This window comes from Triticum urartu, chromosome 3A, assembly GCF_056163025.1.
Source record: "Triticum urartu cultivar PI428250 chromosome 3A, HENAU_Tu73, whole genome shotgun sequence".
Lineage (NCBI taxonomy): Eukaryota > Viridiplantae > Streptophyta > Magnoliopsida > Poales > Poaceae > Triticum > Triticum urartu.
The window spans coordinates 570,899,017-570,920,907 of record NC_141875.1 but is presented as its reverse complement, the minus strand read 5'-3'; the positions used below and the strand labels follow the sequence as shown (position 1 = coordinate 570,920,907).

General features: G+C 44.2%; 2 protein-coding genes and 1 long non-coding RNA gene across 3 annotated transcripts; 2 read left to right on the top strand and 1 right to left on the bottom strand.

Moving 5' to 3' along the window:
* The first annotated feature begins 3,258 nt into the window (after positions 1 to 3,258).
* Positions 3,259 to 15,100, top strand: CTEXP (kinase family with ARM repeat domain-containing protein). The gene is made up of 21 exons (XM_048709029.2): positions 3,259 to 3,705; positions 4,229 to 4,327; positions 4,681 to 4,832; positions 5,475 to 5,547; positions 6,755 to 6,877; positions 7,070 to 7,178; positions 8,892 to 8,971; positions 9,124 to 9,205; positions 9,338 to 9,477; positions 9,594 to 9,704; positions 9,817 to 9,933; positions 10,011 to 10,100; positions 10,350 to 10,403; positions 10,506 to 10,580; positions 11,070 to 11,145; positions 11,243 to 11,342; positions 11,960 to 12,029; positions 12,565 to 12,638; positions 13,836 to 13,945; positions 14,129 to 14,377; positions 14,492 to 15,100. Exons 1-21 carry the CDS (start codon positions 3,283 to 3,285, stop codon positions 14,854 to 14,856), a joined length of 2,772 nt encoding a protein of 923 aa, XP_048564986.2. The 5' UTR covers positions 3,259 to 3,282; the 3' UTR covers positions 14,857 to 15,100.
* A 535-nt stretch (positions 15,101 to 15,635) lies between these two features.
* On the bottom strand, positions 15,636 to 18,488 carry LOC125545151 (putative pentatricopeptide repeat-containing protein At3g11460, mitochondrial). The gene has a single exon (XM_048709030.2). It carries the CDS (start codon positions 18,440 to 18,442, stop codon positions 16,304 to 16,306), a length of 2,139 nt encoding a protein of 712 aa, XP_048564987.2. The 5' UTR covers positions 18,443 to 18,488; the 3' UTR covers positions 15,636 to 16,303.
* A 37-nt stretch (positions 18,489 to 18,525) lies between these two features.
* LOC125545149 (uncharacterized) lies at positions 18,526 to 20,702 on the top strand. Its single transcript, XR_007299919.2, has 3 exons — positions 18,526 to 18,750; positions 18,822 to 19,164; positions 20,374 to 20,702. It is a non-coding gene; the product is annotated as an uncharacterized LOC125545149 (long non-coding RNA).
* The last annotated feature ends 1,189 nt before the right edge of the window (positions 20,703 to 21,891 follow it).

Sequence of the window (21,891 nt, the reverse complement as noted above, 5' to 3'; positions counted from 1 at the left end):
CCTACATTACATTGATGAATTGGAGCTAGTTCTGTGTCACCCTATGTTATGACTGTTACATGATGAACCGCATCCGGCATAATTATCCATCACTGATCCGGTGCCTACGAGTTTTCCATATACTGGTTCTCGCTTATTTACTTTCCCGCTGCTACTGTTACAATCACTACAAAATACCAAAAACATTACTTTTGCTGTCTTTACTTTTGTTGCTGCTACTACCACTATCATATTACTTTGCTACTAAACACTTTGCTACAGATACTAAGTTTCCAGGTGTGGTTGAATTGACAACTCAACTGCTAATACTTGAGAATATTCTTTGGCTCCCCTTGTGTCGAATCAATAAATTTGGGTTGAATACTCTACCCTCGAAAGCTGTTGCGATCCCCTATACTTGTGGGTTATCACACCGCTGTCATTTGCATTCATTATTGTTAGTTTACATCGAGTATGACTTGACTGGATCTCTTTTACCATGAATTACAATTTCCAGACAGCCCTTGATCTTCAGGGGTGCTCTGCATTTATGTTTTGCGGTCTCAGAAAGGGCTAACGAGATACCATCTTGTTATATCATATTATGGTTGTTTTGAGAAAGTGTTGTCATCCGAGATTTATTATTATTGCTCGCTAGTTGATTATGCTATTGATATGAGTAACTTGAGACCTAAGCGTTATTGCGAATGTGGTTAGTTATAATCTTTGCTGAAAACATGAATGCTGGCTTTACATATTTACAAGAACAAGAGCAAACAGAGTTTGTAAAAGTTTTTCTTTATCACTTTCAGTTTGTCAACTGAATTGCTTGAGGACAATCAAAGATTTAAGCTTGGGGGAGTTGATACGTCTCCATCGTATCTACTTTTCCAAACACTTTTGCCCTTGTTTTGGACTCTAACTTGCATGATTTGGATGGAACTAACCCGGACTGACGCTGTTTTCAGCAGAATTATCATGGTGTTATTTATGTGTAGAAATAAACGTTATCGGAATGACCTGAAACTTCACGAAGCAATTTTTGAAAAATATAAAAAATACCTGCAAAAGATGAAGGCTAGGGGCCCCACCACCTTTCCATGAGGGTTGGGGGCGCGCCTGCCCCCTAGTGCGCGCCCCCTACCTCGTGACCCCCCTGGAGCTCCTCCGACTCCAACTCCAACTCCATATATTGTGTTTCGGGGAGAAAAAAAATCAGAGAGAAGAATTCATCGCGTTTTACGATACAGAGCCGCCGCCAAGCCCTAAAACCTCTCGGGAGGGCTGATCTGGAGTCCGTTCGGGGCTCCGGAGAGGGGAATCCGTCGCCATCATCATCATCAACCATCCTCCATCACCAATTTCATGATGCTCACCGCCGTGCGTGAGTAATTTCATCGTAGGCTTGCTGGACGGTGATGGGTTGGATGAGATCTATCATGTAATCGAGTTAGTTTTGTTAGGGTTTGATCCCTAGTATCCATTATGTTCTGAGATTGATGTTGCTATGATTTTGCTATGCTTAATGCTTGTCACTAGTGCCTGAGTGCCATGATTTCAGATCTGAACCTATTATGTTCTCATGAGTATATGTGAGTTCTTGATCCTATCTTGCAAGTCTATAGTCACCTACTATGTGTTATGATCCGGCAACCCCGAAGTGACAATAATCGGGACCACTCCCGGTGATGACCGTAGTTTGAGGAGTTCATGTATTCACTATGTGTTAATGCTTTGTTCCGGTACTCTATTAAAAGGAGGCATTAATATCCCTTAGTTTCCGTAAGGACCCCGCTGCCACGGGAGGGTAGGACAAAAGATGTCATGCAAGTTATTTTCCATAAGCACGTATGACTATATTCGGAATACATGCCTACATTACATTGATGAACTGAGCTAGTTCTGTATCACCCTAAGTTATGACTGTTACATGATGAACTGCATCTGGCATAATTCTCCATTACCGATCCATTGCCTACGAGCTTTCCATATATTGTTCTTTGCTTATTTACTTTTCCGTTGCTATTGCTATCATCATTACAAAATACCAAAAACATTACTTTTATTACTGTTACCTTTTGCTACCGTTACCACTACTATCATATTACTTTGCTACTAAATACTTTGCTGCAGATACTAACTTTCCAGGTGTGGTTGAATTGACAACTCAGCTGATAATACTTGAGAATATTCTTTGGCTTCCCTTGTGTCGAATCAATAAATTTGGGTTGAATACTTACCCTCGAAAACTGTTGCGATCCCCTATATTTGTGGGTTATCAACATGCGTGATTGAGAAACTCATGTGCAACTGCAAAATGATTTGGTTGAACATATGTAGGCTCATATTGGCAACCAATAAATGTATTTTTTATTCGTTTGCAAACCTATGTGAGACATTTTTTATTTGTATTCGGCTTGTAAAACTATGCTATTTTATTCAGTTCAAACTATATTATTTGACTATATGTTTTCATCAATGCAAAAATTGAGCGGCCAGCCGGCCGCGCCGGCACATATGGGTCGGTGCGTTGGTCGCGCTGCCGACCCATATCTAAAACAGGGCGGACACCGGGCGGACGGCTGATCCAAACGAACAAAAAGCGAACGAAATCGCCGTCCGTTTGGGTCGTCTCATTGGAGTTGCTCTTTCACTTTTTTTCTCTCGAAACTCTAAAATGCCTTACACCAATCACGTAGTTGGTAAGTATTACTCCCTCCGTTCTAAATCATTTGTTTTGGATTTGTCTAGATATGGATGTATCTAGATTCATTTTAGTGCTAGATACATCCGTATTTAGACAAATCTAAGAGAGTTGTGCTATGCACACGACATTCTTTGGACGATGCACGGACGATAAAAAAATCCGGCCGGACATATGCATGATTGAACAGGGCGCTGGCCGCAGGATTTAGATGTCGTGCATAGATCGGCCAGTTGTATCGTGCATGCAGCAGTTTCGAATGTAAGACAAGTAATTTGGAACGGAGTACCTCCGCAACATATTACAAGACGTTTTCAGAGTAAAAAAATACAGATTACGCAATTTGACATGGAAAGAATTATACTACCTCCGTCTAGGTAAATAAGTCACTCGCGTGGTTCTAGGTCATCGATTTGAGGAATTAAATATGTGTTATATGTCATAAAAAGTATATCACTAGATTTTTACAATGATGTAGTTTCTAAATACATATTTTTTATCATATATAATACATATTTAGATAGTTAAATCGTCAACCTAAAACTACGCGAATGACTTATTCATCAAGACGGAGGTAGTACTAATCGCATCCTGTAAGCATGAGCTGTCATCCTGCCTGTCAACCAATCACAGTTGGAGATTCTGACAGGCAAAGGGGGGATATGCAAAACACCGCACCCATCTTCGCCCCCTTGCAGGTAGGTCCCCACGTGCCGTTTCCCCCTCCCCGTCTACCTCCCTGGAAGCGGCCTCCACCCCGTCGTCCTCCCCGGATCTACCCCGACGCCTCCTCCTCGCCCTCCCGCACAGCCACCCACCGCCGGGGGGAGGCGACCGAGGGAGCCCAGTCGTCACCCGGAGAATCGAGGGGGAACGCGCCGAGGGAGCAGAGCAAAATGTTCAAGTTCCTCAAGGACGTGGTCGCGGGATCCGGATCGGGCCTCAAGGACTTCCCCTACACCATCGGCGAGCCCCACGCCTCCGCCTGGGGCTCCTGGACGCACCACCGCGGCGCCTCCAAGGTACTTCACGCCCGCGTCCTCCCCGCCTCCTGCCTCCCGACCGGGGCTGGGCCGATTGGATCCCCCGTAGGGCATGCGAGCTTCTCGATGTCGTGCTGAACTGACGATCCGGGAGCTGGAGCTGATTGCGTGCGCTTTTCTACGGGGATTCTAGCCTGGGCTTTCGGTGCTTCGAGGCCTCGTACGCGCTGGACCGTGTATGCGCCTGTGCTCTGTAACAGTGTCAGGGCAGGGTACAGTTTTCTAGTTCGTGTTAGGCTGGTGCTAGCTTCGGCAACGCTGTAGGAAGTCAAATGGCTGAGTTCAGTGCCCTTAGGAAGTAGAATTCGTGGATCCAGTGCTTAGTTGATAATCTCGGTTAGTGGATGGTTGAACTTGAAATGGATGCATAATTTGTGGAGGCCCCCCATTATGATCCAATGTATTGAAGTGTGAAACGTTTGTGCACAATGTTACCACTAACCACCCATGTTATTTTCACGTCATTCTGTTTCCAACATAACCGTTCCCTTGTCTTCTCCAGGACGATGGATCGCCTGTGTCTATTTTCTCATTGTCAGGGAGCAACCCTCAGGACAGGCACATGGTTGCTGGTCGTAATGGGGTTAAGAGATTACGGACGGTAAGTTTCTCATTTTTATCTGCAAGATTATTGATAACTAGGAGTGCTATTACTGCGACATATTAGAGCAAAGTGAGTGGTGGTAAACAATTGGTCTTAAAAACATTATGGCCAACACAAAAGTTGGGAAACAACTGTAGACATCATATGTTTAATAATGGTGCTATATCTCAGCTTTGCAAACATGATTTTCTAATATACTTAGAGGGAAACAACTGTAGACATCATATATTTAATAATGGCGCTATATCTCAGTATTGCAAACATGATTTTCTAATATACTTCAGTCAATGTTTATCATTTTTGTATTGGCACCTGCTAAGTGCTAAGTCAGAGTGTTGTTCGTAATGCAGGTGCGCCATCCAAATATATTATCCTTTCTTCACAGTACAGAAGCAGAAGTTCCTGATGGACCTGCTATAAAACACACAATATATATAGTCACAGAGCCTGTTACACCACTTTCTGAAAAAATCAAAGAGCTGAACCTGGGAGGTACACAGAGGTACAATGCGCTTCTCTTGTCTTCTCATGTTTAACAAAACTTGGCATGCATGTGCATACATTGTCTACACCGAGGCTAGTTAAAGCTGAGTGATATGATTTGTGGTAACTAGATTATATGTGATCCACACTAACTGAACAATGATTCCATAACGCTGAGGATCTGTAATAACATTTCTGTGTGAAAATATCTAATAACCAGGTTTGGATCTGCTGGTAGGGAAACCAGTGGTGTTGTGTCTGAGAAGTGCAGAGATAAAGAGTTCTTATCATCATATATGTGTTCACTGTGGTGCTACCTGGCAACCAGTGCTCGTCTTGGACTGTTCACACACCCAGTAGTTATCACATGACCTAACCAACTTGATTATGCGGCCTAATCGGCAATTGCACTGATAGGGGCACACAGTCACTGTATATGAATGGGTATACTTCATAGTAGACAGCAGTTTATAGAGCATGGTACTACACAAATTTTAGTCAAGAGTCATTGCTATGTTGGCTTACTGTGCCGTTGCCACCCATTTCTTGAGATCAAATTTTTGCAGTTGGCTGGCTATCTTCTTTTGTCCCCAAGATTTTATTCCATTTTTATTTTCATTTTTGTTCAGTAAACTTTATTCTCATCAGTAAGTTGTTCCAGAGATGAGTATTTTGCTTGGGGTCTTCATCAGATATCAAAAGCTGTGAGCTTTCTCAACAATGATTGCAAGCTCGTAAGTTCCTGCCTTAATATGGAACCTTATATTCTATTTATTTTCCATGCAAGCTGTTTATTAAAAAAATCTTTATTTGTTGCTATCTGATATCCGCTTATAGATTTGATTACTGCTAATGGTTGCTGGATTGCTGCTTGCTCATTATATCATTCTATTTTGTTCCAGACACTAAAGCAAATTTTATATGTATATTGTGCCAATCAATTTGTCGCATCATGCTTGAAGCCCAAGCCATTTTCAGAACTTCTTTGTTTATTGGGTTCTATAGCTTTCGAAATAGAGCTTTTTCTAGTTATTACGTGGCTGCCGCTTGAGCATACAGACTTTTTTCACCGGAACAACTTATTTTTTGTGAGATACTTAATTTATTTATCTTTTTTGTAGTTAAAAAAGGCGTGCCTAGGCTCTAGACAATACCAAAGAAAAGCGCAAGGCTATGGCAAACCACACAATTAACGCCTAGCTCTTTTAAAAAAAAGTTTCATCCTTTTTAAAAGATTAATGTGGGACATATAACTTTGGCATTAGATCATGCGTTCAACCTAACACCAAAGTCTTGCAAGCCTTACATTCCAAACCCTTGCTGCAGATGAGGCCAAAGTTAAAAAAGGCACGCCTAAGCGAGCGCTTAAGTGCGCCTAGGCTCTAGGTGCTAGCAAAACGCCAGCGCATAACTGCGCTTAATCTGCGCATAAGCATGCGCTTTTGTCAAAAAAGGGCAAGGCGGTGGCAAAACGCACAATTAACGCCTAGCACTTTTTTGAAGTATGGATGAGGCCAAGTATTATTGCACTGTCAAACGGCTTATACTGTGTTACTTCATTGATCATTTGATTTCTGCTTTACATTACTCCTTTACCAGGCACTGCCTTTTTGAGAGGTTCTCACGAATCATAAAATGCCATGTTTCTCTTGCTTTACTGCAATTTATATTTATGTCTGTGAACTGTGTCAAGCCAACCTTGTTAGTTGACATTACTTGTTGACAGATACTTAGAGGATCTATATAATGCACATGTAGTAGATATTACTTGTTGAATGTGCAGAGATGTCTTGGTGACGGTAAAATCATGCTGGAGGATGTTTTTTGGGGTCATATTTGACCTTATATTGTGATAATTCATAATTTTATTGTTGAAATTAACAAGTACTGTCAGTATTTCAGTCTTAAATGAGCTGATTGCTGTCCCTTTATCAATTTCAGGTTCATGGAAATGTGTGCTTGGCTAGTGTAGTTGTTACTCAAACTCTGGACTGGAAGCTTCATGCTTTTGATGTTCTCTCAGAATTCGATGCCAATAACGAAATCGCCGGTAGCCCCATGTTGGTAATGCCTCTCAATCGACACCTTTATTTATGCTAGTCAGATGTAGCACTACATGCAGCTATGTTTTGGTACTGTTTAAACCAGCTTTTATGTCAAGCTCGGAAATTCAGAAATATATATTATTTTCCGTGATTACATCATATAGATGTTTGAACCTATGTCAAGATCTTCTCTTTTTATGTTCATCTGCAGCAATTTGAATGGTTAGTCGGAGCGCAGTACAAGCCACTGGAGCTGACAAAGTCAGATTGGGCTTCAATTAGAAAATCACCTCCGTGGGCAATTGATTCATGGGGATTGGGTGAGCTGACCTAACTCACTGCATTCTAATAGGGTTCCCTTTCCTCAATTGCATTCTTATGTGGCGATTCTGTTTATTCTTCCTGTTTAAGAATGGGGAAAAACTTCTTTTTCAAACGGTTCTTACCACTACCAGTTGCGCACTCGCTCTTCTTTACTTAACCTATTGAAGTTGTTCAGTTATTTCGTAATGGGTGTTTTCTCTGTGCGTGAATGCATGGAAGTCTTTCATGGTAATTTTAGAGAAAATTCCTTATTTGACACTACCTTAAAATGCGGTTCCTTATTTGACCCTGAAGAAACTTTTCTTCCCTATTTAACATGCAGTCTAAATTTCTTTCCTTACGTGACATCGCCGTCGGTTTCGTTACACTGTTCCGTAAAAAAAATTTAGATGGACCAAAATACCCCAATCCTAGTCGCTAGCCCACATCAAGCAAAAGAAAATATCCCGATCCCGATCTAGCCGTCCCTCTCGTCTTTGTTGCTTGACGTGTTTTTGTGCTTGTCGCTTTGAGAAAGCTAAGTCCAGTTGCATTTTTTTAATGCAAGTTACACATACATTACGTACCCTGGCCGATTACATCGTGCAACAGTCTACGTATTTGATCATGTAGCTAGCTAACCTTGCAGATGTAGAGGTCTGGAGCAGTTCCCGCTGACGTCTCATCGACTCATACATATATCTGAACGTCCGCGCGTCAGTTCCGAATACCCGTATATATACCGGCGGCCTGGCCGGCGCGTATTATACTTCTCCGAATACCCGAATACTTGACTAATGCATGCATGCACCAGTATAGTCTGGACTGGTCGTGGCGTGTTAAATATGGTTGAGTTCTACTATGTACATGCACGTATACGCAACGGAGCTCGTAGACGGGATTTTATATCTATATCTTTCCATGAAGATCGGAACAAACGCTCGCGTTCTGCCTATCTTCCTTCACTATAAATACAGAGGCACAACCGCACAAGGCCATTCGCAGGACTCACGCACGGTCAGAGAGGGGAACCATACATCGTTCACAACATCAATCCATTCGCCAACGCCCACACCCATCCAGCACTCGCATCTCGCGGAGGCGTTCGGCAGCGTCGGAGTCCTCGGAGCACAGTACATCCAACCACCATCCGCTCAACACCAACACCGACGGCCGTCTCGTATGAGCACCAACACCAATTTTTTGGATTGAAATCAGTTCATTGACCAAATTATGGGGTCTCAATTGGTCATTTAACACGACCAAATATGTAACATAACTGTAGATATTGTCATGTACAGATTTTTGGTCACCTTATGCACCAGGGGTAAAAAGGTCTTTTCACGTCTGTCTTTAACACCGTTAGTGAACAAAATGCACTAGAGTGTCATATTGGGAAAGAAATTTAGAGCAGATGTCAAACAGGGAAGACAAATTTCTTCAGGGCCGAATAGGGAACCACATTTTAAGGTAGTGTCAATTAAGGAATTCTCTCGTAATTTTACCCAGTTTGAATTCTAGACCAAGTCAAAGGTGAGATTGACCAAAAAACTTGTCAAGTCTAAACTAAGAAAATCAGATGATATTAACTCTTCTATGTGGTGATACTTCTGTTTGGTGCAACATCCCTCTTGTTTCTTCAATGTTGCTCCTTATGCACAATGAAATAATGAGAACATATGACACAAGGTACCTTTCACTAAAAGGACAACATATGTCACTCATTGCAGGGTGTTTAATTCATGAGCTCTTTTCTGGTGGAAAGTTGAGCAGGACAGAGGACCTTCGCAACATTGCTTCAATCCCGAAGGTTAGCTTGCATGACTGTGTGCTGGGGTTTGGTTTGTTCTTGAGCTATCTTGTGAACACATCACATTCTCCATTGTCTGTACCGTAGAACATCATTTTGACATGGTTCCTCTGGCTTTTAATGTTATTGATTTCGTTTTCGTTTTGTTGCAGTCTCTGCTTCCAGATTACCAGAAGCTCTTAAGTTCTACACCTTCTCGTAGAATGAATCCTTCAAAACTTATTGACAACAGCGGCAAGTTCAATAGTTTTCCCTTTTTATTCAAGCACTATTGTTTTCATTTTCTCTGTCTTTCTTTTATTAACGTCCATCTTCTTCAGCCTTTGTTCTTAATGCTGTAATTAACGATTTGGCTTTTAATTTCAGAGTTTTTCCAGAACAAGTTGGTAGAGACCATCCAGTTCATGGAAGTTCTTAATTTAAAGGACAGTGTTGAGAAAGATAGCTTTTTCCGGAAACTTCCAAATATAGCAGAACAACTTCCCCGTGAGATAGTTCTGAAAAAGGTACCGTGAAACTCCCAGTTAGAACCCATGAGGCCTGAGTTTGGACTGTGTTTATTTCCTGTGCAACTAACTGGAGTTCCCTGTTTATGTTCATATCTTGTCTACTTTGTGAATAGTTGCTCCCTGTGTTGGCATCTGCTCTTGAATTTGGTTCTGCTGCTGCTCCAGCCTTGACTGTGCTGTTAAAGATGGGCTCCTGGCTTCCAGCTGATCAGTTTAGTACTAAGGTTTGTCATCAATTATTTTGCTTTTGCTCAATATATATTTTGGTTCTTTGACCATCCAGTAAAGATGGTTTGTGGGCTTGTCACTCATGTTGAGAATACTGGCCCTTTTCAGGTTTTGCCAACTATTGTGAAGCTTTTTGCCTCGAATGACCGAGCTATCCGAGTTAGTCTTTTGCAGCACATAGATCAGTTTGGAGAGTCATTGGCATCACAAACAGTTGATGAGCAAGTATGCGGTCTATTTTTATATGGTCATATGTTTGTTTCTGAGTGTTCACATTTGACAGGATAATTCTGGATTTGCAGGTTTTTCCTCATGTTGCCACTGGGTTCTCTGATACTTCTTCTTTGCTCCGTGAACTGACACTGAAGTCGATGCTTGTATTGGCACCAAAAGTGAGTTGCACGTACTTCCATGCTGGGCCTAAGTTTTATTTGACTAGCTCTACCATTTTAGGTTTAGTTCATTTCAAGATTTTGGAACTATAACCATTCTTGCTTCGGAATTTTGATTTTTGTTGTCCCTTTAGTCATAATTGTGGTTTTAAAGAACAATCCAGGGACTTCAGTTTGTTCCATGGTACTCCTCTATTACATGAGATTTTCTTTTGTCTTTTGTGCTAATTGGCTGATCTGTTACTGTAGTTATCTCAGCGTACAATCTCAGGATCTCTCTTGAAGTATCTCTCTAAGCTTCAGGTGATGTTTCATTCTAGTTAAATTTGGTTTCAACCCAGTGATGCCTTGTTGGATATGAGAAGGGTTGTACAGTTGAGTAAAGGCATTGTTGTTTGTCTTCAGGTCGATGAAGAACCTGCAATCCGGACAAACACTACAATTCTTCTTGGGAATATTTCAACTTACATGAATGATGGGGTTTGTTCCAAAGATGCTCTACCTTTTTCGTTGCTGTTATTGCTAGTTTTCCTTTGAAGTGTTGCTTAGATATGCTGCACTAGTGATGCTGCGGAATTCTAGATGTGCCAATTGGCATATTTGGGGAGATCTTGACCATGATTATTTTTAAGTCTTGAATCCTAGATATTCTCCATGAGTAAGGTTCTATTTTTTGTTGAAAACTAGCTGGTTGCTGGCGGCAAACACATACAATAATGAATGAAGACCAGAAGAAAATAGTACTAGTTGGCTGGAAATACCAGAAAATTAGTTGGGTGCACGATTTGTCACAAAATGGGAAGATAATAACAATGTCTAGGGGCAAGCTTAAAATCTTCTCTTGTTTGATTGTGCAATGCAAGTGCAACTTCTGCCTTTTCTTCTGTGGCCTGGATATGGACTTCATTTGATTGTTTTACAGTTCCACCTTATTTATAATCTTTGTTAATGCGGCTCTAATTTTTGCAGACTAGGAAGCGAGTATTGATCAATGCATTCACAGTCCGTGCATTACGTGATACCTTCCCGCCTGCTCGAGCAGCTGGTACATTAACCTGAGCAGATGTGTTGTTGTACTATTGATAGAGCATTCTTCCACTGATTATTGTGACAAAGTATGAATCATTATTTTGCCTTGACAGGAATCATGGCACTGAGTGTCACTAGTTCATACTACGAAATGACAGAGATAGCAACCCGTATACTGCCTAACATTGTTGTCCTTACATTTGACCCAGACAGGTAAGTTAGAACCTTTAGCTCTAGCTGTCTCTAGTTTGTCATTGCTGAAATAGAAGACTGTGCTGGCCTAATCACTACTGCCTCCAGTTGTTACATATGTTGTTTTTAGACATGTTTGCCAAATACCATGTTGTGGTTTATTAGTGTTGTTTATTATGAGACTGTCCCTAATCACTCCCTTTAGCTGGAATTGCACTCTTACAGACTAGCACTCTTACAATACTGCCCCTACCTAACTCCCTTTTGTTTGAACTGCACTCACAATAAAGTGATAGTTTCCCCCTTTTAGCATTGCGTTTAGGGGCTTTAAGCCAGTTTTATGGATTACATTCTTTAATATAGCATCAAAATTAAAAAGCAACATAGGCATTTATCCCATCCATCGACTGAGGAAAACAGCTGTATTACACTTGTAAACTCACCTAATTTTATTATTGATGCAAATTCGAGCTCCCAAATTCCGTCTGAGTGGATGTTGCGTCCTATTTTAACAACCAAAGTGGTCAATGCCAAGATGGCAAAATGTGATGTGCATCACGTTAAAGCCTTCTTCATTTGTTCTTACTTTACTTTCTTGACTTGGTCTTTCAGCTAATCCATTCTTATTTTATTTATAGTGATGTGAGGACCAAGGCTTTCCAGGCTACTGACCAATTCTTGCAAATAGCAAAACAACATCATGAAAAGGTAGCATATCTAGTTTATCTGCCTACTATAAATCGACTGTTTTATTACACTAGCTATGAATTGTGGCACAATATGCTGGCTGTTAACTTAGTGTTGCAACATGTCCTTTTGTTTTCTTTATTCCAAATCTAATATGTACGTGTGCTATTTGTTTTTGTTACTTTGAAACCCACTTTTTAAAATTTCAAAATAGAAAGAACACATATGCTCAGGTGTACAAAATCCACGTCGTATGCATGTTTATTATCATTAACTCTTTCTTACATTTATTATTTCCTTGATCTGCCCGGATGTTGGCTGGTGAATGTACCAGATCTAGTAAAATAGAGGGAGTAGTAATGATACTTTAGTACTGTTGAGTTACTGCATCCTAGCCTAATTGTTCCAAAAATACATTCATGTATATATATAATTGCTGTGATAAGCATCTCTGCTGTGATGTTGCTAATACAACATATGTACCTCTACCCTTTTGTTTTATCAATGTTGCTCTTCTTATATTGTGATTATTTTTTTGCTTTGTTGTGTTTTATAGCTTAACACAGGAGACAACAGGGCAGCCGAAGGTACTGGTGTTCAGTTAAAGCCTGGAAATGCTAGTTTACTTGGGTAAGTTGTCATATGTTCCAATCATCATACACAAGCTCGCTTATGTCTTTCAAGGTCCTGCATGTACTGCAAACTAGAGTTTTCCTAACTAAGCTCGTTTTAAAACAGTATCTCTACTTGAATGCTTAGAATTGTGTCTAGAATGTGTTTAGAAATTAAAACAATCTTAGACTTCAAGATTTCTTATCTATTTGAAAACAAAAGTTTTGGACATATTAATATCAAACTGAACTTTCATAAACAAAGGAAACATCCAAAAAAATAATTGATTGTGGGAACCATGCTGTAAGCTATCGCTATCTCAGCTCCTCAAAAGGAAAAAAAATGCCTCTATACTATTTTACCAACAGGAAGGAAAAAAGAGGTTCTATCTTATTTATGTTAGGCCAACAGTGTATATGCACTTGCGATTTGAGATTAGATATATTAGTGATGCATAGTGTTGTCCACTTTTGCTGTGGTCATAACTACATGTACACTATCAAATGGCGCTTGATTCATGGCTGCAGCACACCATTTTTTTTTTGTTATTTCTCCCTCTACTTGTGCTGATGCTTAAGCGGTTGGTGAATGTAGTTATTTAGTACTCCATCTGTTCACTATTATAAGATGTTTTGGATATTTCAGTATGGACTACATACGGACTGAAATGAGTGAACAAACACACGAAAATGCGTCTATATACATCCGACTCCGAAAGAAAGTTACTCCCTCTGATCCGAATTAAATGATGCAGCCTCTATACAATGTCCATTTTACGTTGTATAGAGGCCGCGTCAATTAATTCGGATCGGAGGGAGTAGAACATCTTATAATAGGGAACAGAGGGAGTATACATATCAACTCATGTAGCAGATGCTGCTGACTATGTCTGATGCTAGCATGCTTGCTAGGAAACACCCACTTCTTAAGGCAACCGTGTCAATTTTGCGCTGCATTGTGCTGTGGGATCTAATAACGTCCATTAACCTTTGAAAACTAGGACACTGATAATTTTCTTGCTTGAAACTAACTAGTTACTGTATACAAGAGCAGAAACTTAGCTAGTTCCCTTTTTACTTAGCCAAATGAAGCCTGAATGATGTATGCGTCTACACTTGTACTGGAGCTATCTTTACGCCTTTTCAGTTTATCTTTAGAATTTTCTGGTTTTGTATGCAATTGATTTATTACTTACTAGAAAGCGTACATATACAGGTGGGCCATGAGTTCTATTACTCAGAAGGGAAAACCTTCCGACCATGGCCCAGTATCTACTGCAAATGCCAGTAACTCTCAAGTTTCAGCACCCCCCAGTACCACCTCAGGTATTATTCATTTTCTAAATTTCTTAAATCCTCGGGAGCTTTGATCTCAGTTTTCATCACTTCCATAAACCTGGAGGGCTTATGAAGGTGACAAGGTGTAATTTTGTGGGATGAGGATTAACAGAAGTTATAGATGTGTTACATTGCTTGTGAATCCTTATGTTGGGTATTATATTGTCACAGCTACTCACTCTGCCCCAGCAGCATATGCACCAGCAGCCGCTTCCAACTCTTTTGATCAAACTGCACCAGCATCAGCAAGCTCATCTATGGATGGATGGGGTGAGCTCGAGAACGGTAACCAGGAAGAGAATGGTAGTGATAACGAAGGATGGGATGATGTAGATCCATTTGAAGAGAAGTCACCGCCATCTCTTCTTTCTAACATACAAGCTGCCCAGAAACGTCCGGTGGTGCAACCGAAGCAACCAAGTAAGTTTTACATTTCTGTCGTGGTGCATTTGTATCTCAAGGAAGGACATATGCATCTCTGTTAAAACACTTATTTGCTAATTTATTTTCTCAATTCAAAAATTTCAACCATAGTTCCAAGTTCATCGAGATCAAATCAGCCAGCGGCACCAAAAGCAGAGGAGGATGCTCTATGGGGCCCTACGGCTGTTCCAGCACCCAAAATCGCACCGAAGTCTGCAGGCATCAAACCCTCGGTATCGCACAATGATGATGATGATCTCTGGGGTTCAATAGCTGCACCTCAGCCAAAATCATCTGGGAAGGCTTTGAAGCCTGCAGCAGCGAATAATGACGACCTATGGGGTGCCATTGCAGCACCCCCGCCGGCAACCAAAGCTAGGCCTCTGGCGTCATCCAGTAGGGGTCGAGGAGCAAAGCCAGCACAACCAAAACTTGGTGCTCAAAGAATAGGAAGGACCTCCTCAACTGGCATGTAGAGTGCCATGATACAGTTGTTGTACAAGGATGCAACTTTTTCTCCTTTTCTTTTGTCCTTGATGTGTCTAGGAGATCCTCTTTGTAAACTAGCCCAATCATTTATACGACATGAACATTGCTTGAACTCTGCCCGTTGTATAATATCACAATTGTGTAATATGGTGGTAGCTCAGGAAATTTATGTACATCACAGGTACAGTGCTTGAACTGTGCCATCAATATATGATTTTGCCTTTGTTTTCCTGGGCTTAGATTTGTTTGGACGAACCAGACAAGGTTTCTACTACAGATCTTCCAAATGATCGTCTGGATTCATCTAAGAATAGTTCTAAAATTTTGGTGTTGCATGTCGATAGACTGTGACCAGGATTGTGCAATTTTATGATGATATGTACTCCTGTCAGCAGCTACCACCGTTGGTTTCTATGATGAACTGGGGATGAACATGCAGCTCTAGCTTCCATGTTGGAAAACCGCCCGAAACCATCACCAGCCTGTTGCAAGCAACCACATATCTCAGCTTATAACACAGCATGAAATTGTTCACCGTATTAAGATGCATACTCAGCAACAATTTGTTGGTTAGGAAATTGTTTGCAGTAGCTATCAGTAAGCGCAGCACCTACTAGCACCCAGTAGGTGCTGTTGCAACAAAGCATAGACCACACTGAGCTCAACCAACGACGGACTGTATATCGAAACCTGACGCCGCTGCTTTCCTGGTGTGCCTGATCTTGTTATCCTGGCAACCATCAGTGCACTAGAATGGCAAAAATAGTGGATAGCAACATGACTGCAACGATTCCAATGACAAGAATACAAAATTGTCTACAAAATCGACTCACACCAGTGGAATCAATAAAACTCTAAAATTGGCGCGCGCATGAAACATAAAGCTCAGCATCATGGTCATTTTTTTCCTTTGCCCTTCCATCAACCCTTTCCTGATGCAAAAGATGGCGGTTCATTCTTTATATTTGACTAAACAACCGACCTGAACCATGCCAACGATGCAGAACATGCTGATCATCGCTGGTGTACTCTGAACCACATCTGGTAAAAAAATCTGGCATTGTCTCAAACAGGGCCGGGTAATTCCTCGTAGAAGGTCCAAGGGCGTGGGTGGAGCATCGCATTTCCACAAGCAATTGCATGAGGGGCAATGCCAATTGATCAGGAGTAGACTGCAAGCCTCGATAAAGCTCACACTTTGTTCTACTGGCTGTCCAGCACCAGGATAACCATCCATGAACCGGGCTCGATCTGAGAGTACTGGTCAACCTAACAGCGAGTCCATCATGCCCGCTGTTGATCCAGCCCTCCACTTTTCTCGTAGCTAGAGTGGAAGGACAGTAGTAGCATAGTCACCAAGCCTGTTCCAGTGCAGTGAGCACTGAAGATCCGGAGTGAAATATTCCTTTCTCCTAACAGGGAGCACCAAATTCTTCACCAGTAGTCTTTGCAGGAGCATGCTCCACCTTCGAAGCGATGGAAGCGGCTCGCGTCCCTGACGAGAAATGCCCGGTTGGCAATTGCAGAGACCGCCTTCAGGAAAGAGTGGCAGTCCCCACATACCCTTAGGTTCTTGATCACCACAATCTCACTGTCATCAGTGTTCAGCATACCGAAGGCCACAGCGAGCTTCTCACTGTGAAAGCCGATCAACGGCGCAGCCATCTTCCCAGAGTACCCCTCGTCCACTCTGCCTTGCCCAGTTTCCACAGTGCCATCTGTTTTCTCCGTCACCATTTGTTCAAGCTTAATCACGAGCTCGTAAATCCTCTTTGCCTGCGGATGTGAGTGGTCGTCAGCCATGAAGAGATGAACCCTCCCCTTGTGTTCGACATAGCTGCACCCAGGCTCCTTCTTGAGCCCACGCTCCCTCATCATCGCACGTACCCTCACCACACCCTCCAGTTGTCCTGTGTCTGTGTATATGTTTGCCATGAGCACATAGTAGCCGACATTGCTCGGTTCGAGCTTGATGACATGCTCGAAAGCCTCCTCCCCTATCTCCACATTCTTATGTATCTTGCACGCCCCAAGAAGGGCACCCCACACCGCACCGTCGGCTGGCATGGGCATTGAGGAGATGAGTTCTTGTGCCTCCTTGAGACGGCCGGCCCGTCCAAGGAGGTCCACCATGCAGGTGTAGTGCTCCAGTGTAGGCCGCAACTGGTATGTACTCTCCATTGCTGAGAAGTACTTGCGCCCCTCCTCGTACATTCCAGCGTGGCTGCACGCCGACAAGAGGCCGACCATTGCGACATTATCTGGCCGGATGCCTTCTGACACCATCGCCTGGAAGAGATTTACAGCAACATCGCCATGCCCGTGCATGCCGTACCCAGTGATCAGTGCCGTCCAAGACACAATGCTCTTCCTGGGCATTTCGTTGAACAGCCGCTGTGCCTGGGGCAAATTGCCGCAGCGTGCATGGAAGTTGATGAGAGAGTTGCAGAGCTGCATGTTGGCACGGAAGCCTGGGAGTCTCTCTTGCATGTAGCGTTCGACACCCAGGCCTACACCGCGCGCTCCAAGGTGGGCACACGAGGAGAGCACGCTCACGAGCGTCACGGCGTCTGGCTCCACGCCGCCGCCATCGTGGCCACGCATGCGGCTGTAGAGATCAAGGGCGTCCACTGCGAGGCCATTCTGCGCGTGGGCTGAGAGCACGGCGTTCCACGAGACGATGTCACGGGAGGTCAATGGCATCTCGTCAAACACCTGCCGGGCAAGGCCAGCGCCGCGGCGCGCGTATGCTGATATGAGGCAGTTGGCCACGTTTGTCTGGGCGGCCAGCCCTGCTTTCCCCACGAGGGCATGGAGCTGCGGCACGACGCTCTGAGGAGCGGCGGGGAGCAGCGTCATCAGCGTGACGGCATCGAAGGGGGCGCTGGCCGCCCGCATGCGGCGGAAGAGGGCGAAGCAGGCGGCCGGGAGCGCGTGCAGCGCGCATCCGGAGATGAGGGAGTTGAAGGCTGTGCGGAGCGTGGTGGGAGGCGTGGACGCGAGGGGCATTTCGTCGAGGAGTTGGTGGGCGCGCGGGAGGAGGCCGAGGCGGGAGTAGGAGGAGAGCAGCGAGGAGAGGAGGTAGGCGTCGGAGGAAGGGAGCAGGCCGCGCTTGCAACCGAGTGCCTGTATCTGGGCGACGCCGGAGACCAGGGATAGCGCCGTGCAGGAGATGACCGCGGCTGGTAGCGCAAGGGCGTGCGGCGGCGGCGAGGGGTCGCCGTCGCGGAGCAGGGCCAGGACCTCCCGGTGCCGGCCGAGGCGCGACAAGGTGCGCACGCGGGCGCTCCATGGCTCCGTGCCGTTAGCGTCGCCTGCTAAGGCGGCGGCGGTGGAGGTCGCCGCGGAGGTGGAAGGCTCCGTGGTCATCTTTAGCCAGCACAAGCCGGGAGTTTTTTTTTTGTTTTGAGTAAATTTTGAGGGGACGAGATTATCCCGGCCTAGTTGCGAAACGGTGCCTCCCTCCGAGGGCCCAGGTCGCTGGTTAGCTCTTGGCGGCCCAACAAGGCCCAGGTCGCCTAAACACGTGATTCCCTTTATGTTTTGGCTCTCGTCGGCTCTAGAACAGCGCATTTTCTCCAACCTCAGCAACTCCTCGCGCCGCCGCCGCCGCCTCCTCCACGCCGGCCTCCCAAGGCATGCCACCCCCCCTCCCGTCCTCCCCATCCCGCCGCCGCTGTCGCCTCCCGATCCGATCCGCCCAGCCCCTCCTCCCATCCCGCCCAGCCCCGCCGCCTAAGTATGTGTTACAATCTATAACAACTCTGGTTATGCAGGTTGCGACGATGGCGCTGCTAACCAATGTTTCTGTGGATCAAATGGAACAGCTCAATGAGGGTTTTGCCTCTGGATTGGACGTCCTTCAGCAAGCTCTGCATACCGTATGTCGGACTCTTCCACTCTATATTCTTACTTTTTGTCCACTCTATGCTTAATTTGTTTCTGGTTTCAGATCAACAAGCTCGTTGAAGCGGCACAAGAGTGGCCGACGAGTGGCCGACGTTACAGCTCCAACAGCTGACGGAGAAGCTTGAAAGAGAAGCCCATTCCAGAGCTGACTTGGAGAAGGAGCTTGACAAGGAGAGGAAGACCAAGGCTCTTGTGGAGGAGGAGGTTGACAAGGAGAGGAAGGCCAAGGCTCTTGTGGAGGAGGAGGTTGACAAGGAGAGGAAGGCCAAGGCCACGTACAAGCAGCAGATAGCAAAGAACCAAACTGAAGCGAAGAAAAGGAAGAGTGATATGGCCACTATCTGAAGCAGACAACAGCCGCATCCAGCAACAATTAAAAGCAGCAGGTTAAAACAATTATTTTGACTCGTACGTGTTTTTTTTCTGTAGTGCTTAATTTTTATAGGATGTAGTTTAGCTTCACACATTTGCTACTATTGCAAGTATCCACATGGGCGTGCTTAGGCTTTTGGCAAAATCTACTTTCTGATGAACTGTGAAGTGCTGAATACTTGTCAAGCATGTTGTTTTATTTTAGTGAGAAGCAACTGACATGCCTTGCTATCTTTGGACTGCATGTATATGACTTTTTTCCTGAAGATGTTCCATTGGCTGTGCGTAATTGTTATAGGATGTAGTTTAGCTGAGTAAAAATGTACAGAGAGATGTACAGCCATAGTCCGATTCTGGGTGAGTAAACAAATATGTCCAGTCCTACAATCACATACTGTGTTATCACCATGGCACTTGTTATTTGTGACCTCTAGTACAGAGAGTTTTATGTGCTGTATTTTTTTGAATGATCACAAATTATCCCAGTTAAGACAAGTTATATATTTCAGAATAACAACAAGTTATATAATTCAGAATAATTGCGCTCAAACTCCATTGGGGCCGATCCTGCTTCTCTACCACGGGATTCGGTTGGTGTGTAGAAGAATTGGCCTTGAGGAGCTTTTAGCAACTGCAGACAAGTTAACATCTGCCCTTTTGAAACTTGTAACACCCGCGGATCTGCGGTATTGTTCGTTGGCCACTTGAGTGGCCACTTGACTCGAACGAGCGGCCAAGCTGAGAGTAGAAACTGCATCTTGGCAGGAAACTTCTTCCTGTATCAACCATGAAGTGATAAGAGAAGCAAACAGCCACAAGTAATGGTAGCTTAATATATTCTGGACCACATGTTCTGTTTACTTAACAAAGATTCTCTGCTCAAGAGGGGGTGGAAAGGGCCCAAAGAATGTGTATTGTGTGGTAAAGATGAATCTGTAGACCATTTGTTTTTTTTCATGCTCTGCTGCCTCTCTTCTGTGGAGTTTAATTAAATGTGCCTTTATCTTTGATCTATGCCCAGTTCAGGTGTGAAATGTTTTGGCAGGTGGATTAAAACTTTTGCTAAAAATGATCAGAAACTTGCTATGGTTGGCGTGGGTGCTTTGATGTGGACTGTTTGGAAATGTCGCAATGCCGTTATATTTGATGGCAAAAAACGTAATGATCCTATGAATCTTGTTCAGTCTATGACATACTGGATTACTTCTTGGTCTATTTTACAGACAAAGGACCAAGCAAGAAAAATGCTGGAGCTGGGGTCAAGACTTCTCGAACAGGTGGCAAGTGAGGTTTACAGGGCATCACAAGGATGGAGGATCAACGACGCGAGGATTCAAGCCTGAGGCTGCTTTGGTGGTGTGGATTTGTCTCCACAGGCGCTGATCTCCTTGTAATAGGTCTAGTCTGCTTGTTGATGCCTGTTTTGCTTAGGTGACACTCCTGTTGTGCGCTCCCTAGTGGTGGCTTTTGTTTAGAGGGCTTAACTCCTGCGTTGGATCTTATTACTTTCGGCTTTGTTAGTTAGCTGTTTGCTGCGTTTTTTGTTTGTGTATTTAGTTCTCATGACTTGCAGTTTTGTCAGGGGTTGGGTGTGACATATGCCAAGAGATGACTTATCATGATGGGAGCGAGTAGAACGTCGCCGGTGCCCGGAAGCGGGATGAGGCGTAGACACGAACGTCGGCGTACTTTACACAGGTTCGGGGCTCTCCTAAGAGATAACACCCCTAGTCCTCTTCTGTGGGGTCTCCGCATGATCACTAAGGCACTAGTGAGTACAATGGTGCTCCTCGAGCTGTATGCTAGAGGTAGAAGAAAGCAGGGTTAGCTCTCTCCTCTCTCTATGTGTGAGTCTAGGTCTAACAGGTTGGGAACCCTTTGCATGGGTGCCCTGGGGGGTTTATATAGGCCTACCCCCCCAGGGGTACAATGGTAATCTGGCCGGGTGTAGGACCCGGCTGTCAGTGTCTCCTGTCGCCGGCTTCTCCGTCGGCCGCTGGGGCCCGCCGACTGGTCTGGTGCGGAGCCGACAGGCCGCCTCTGCCGCTCGCGGGTCTGGCCGGCTGCTTGTTACTGTAGTCGTAATGCTAATGACGTATGCTTGGTCGGGGGGGGGGGGGTGGGCGTGGCTACAGTCCCGCCGTCTGGTGGGAGATCACTGAAGCCACATCGTGTCTCCTCTGGTTAATGGCGCGCGAACTTCGAGGGAAGAGGGGGTCGCCTGCTAGAGGCCGGCCTCCCTCGGGTCCGACTGATCAGGCTCTGTCGCCTTCCGGTCTCTCGCTGCCTGGTAGGGCCCGCCGCCTGCAGGCCGTACCGACAGGCCGTCGTGGGAGCAGGGCTCCGCCTGACAGGGGTGACGTAAGGGTGGAGCGGTAATAGTGAAGGAAATATGCCCTAGAGGCAATAATAAAGTTATTATTTATTTCCTTATATCATGATAAATGTTTATTATTCATGCTAGAATTGTATTAACCGGAAACATAATACATGTGTGAATACATAGACAAACTTAGTGTCACTAGTATGCCTCTACTTGACTAGCTCGTTAATCAAAGATGGTTATGTTTCCTAACCATGAACAAAGTGTTGTTATTTGATTAACGAGGTCACATCATTAGTTGAATGATCTGATTGACATGACCCATTCCATTAGCTTAGCACCCGATCGTTTAGTATGTTGCTATTGCTTTCTTCATGACTTATACATGTTCCTATGACTATGAGATTATGCAACTCTC

What these genes read in the sequence shown, in the direction of transcription:
- CTEXP (XM_048709029.2), top strand. Translation starts at nt 3,283, where the DNA reads ATGAGCTGTCATCCTGCCTGTCAACCAATCACAGTTGGAGATTCTGAC. An exon ending in TCAACAATGATTGCAAGCTC is followed by an intron (nt 5,548 to 6,754) that starts GTAAGTTCCTGC and finishes TATCAATTTCAG; the next exon opens with GTTCATGGAAATGTGTGCTT. An exon ending in CCCGCCTGCTCGAGCAGCTG is followed by an intron (nt 11,146 to 11,242) that starts GTACATTAACCT and finishes TTGCCTTGACAG; the next exon opens with GAATCATGGCACTGAGTGTC.
- LOC125545151 (XM_048709030.2), bottom strand. Translation starts at nt 18,442, where the DNA reads ATGCGCTGTTCTAGAGCCGACGAGAGCCAAAACATAAAGGGAATCACG.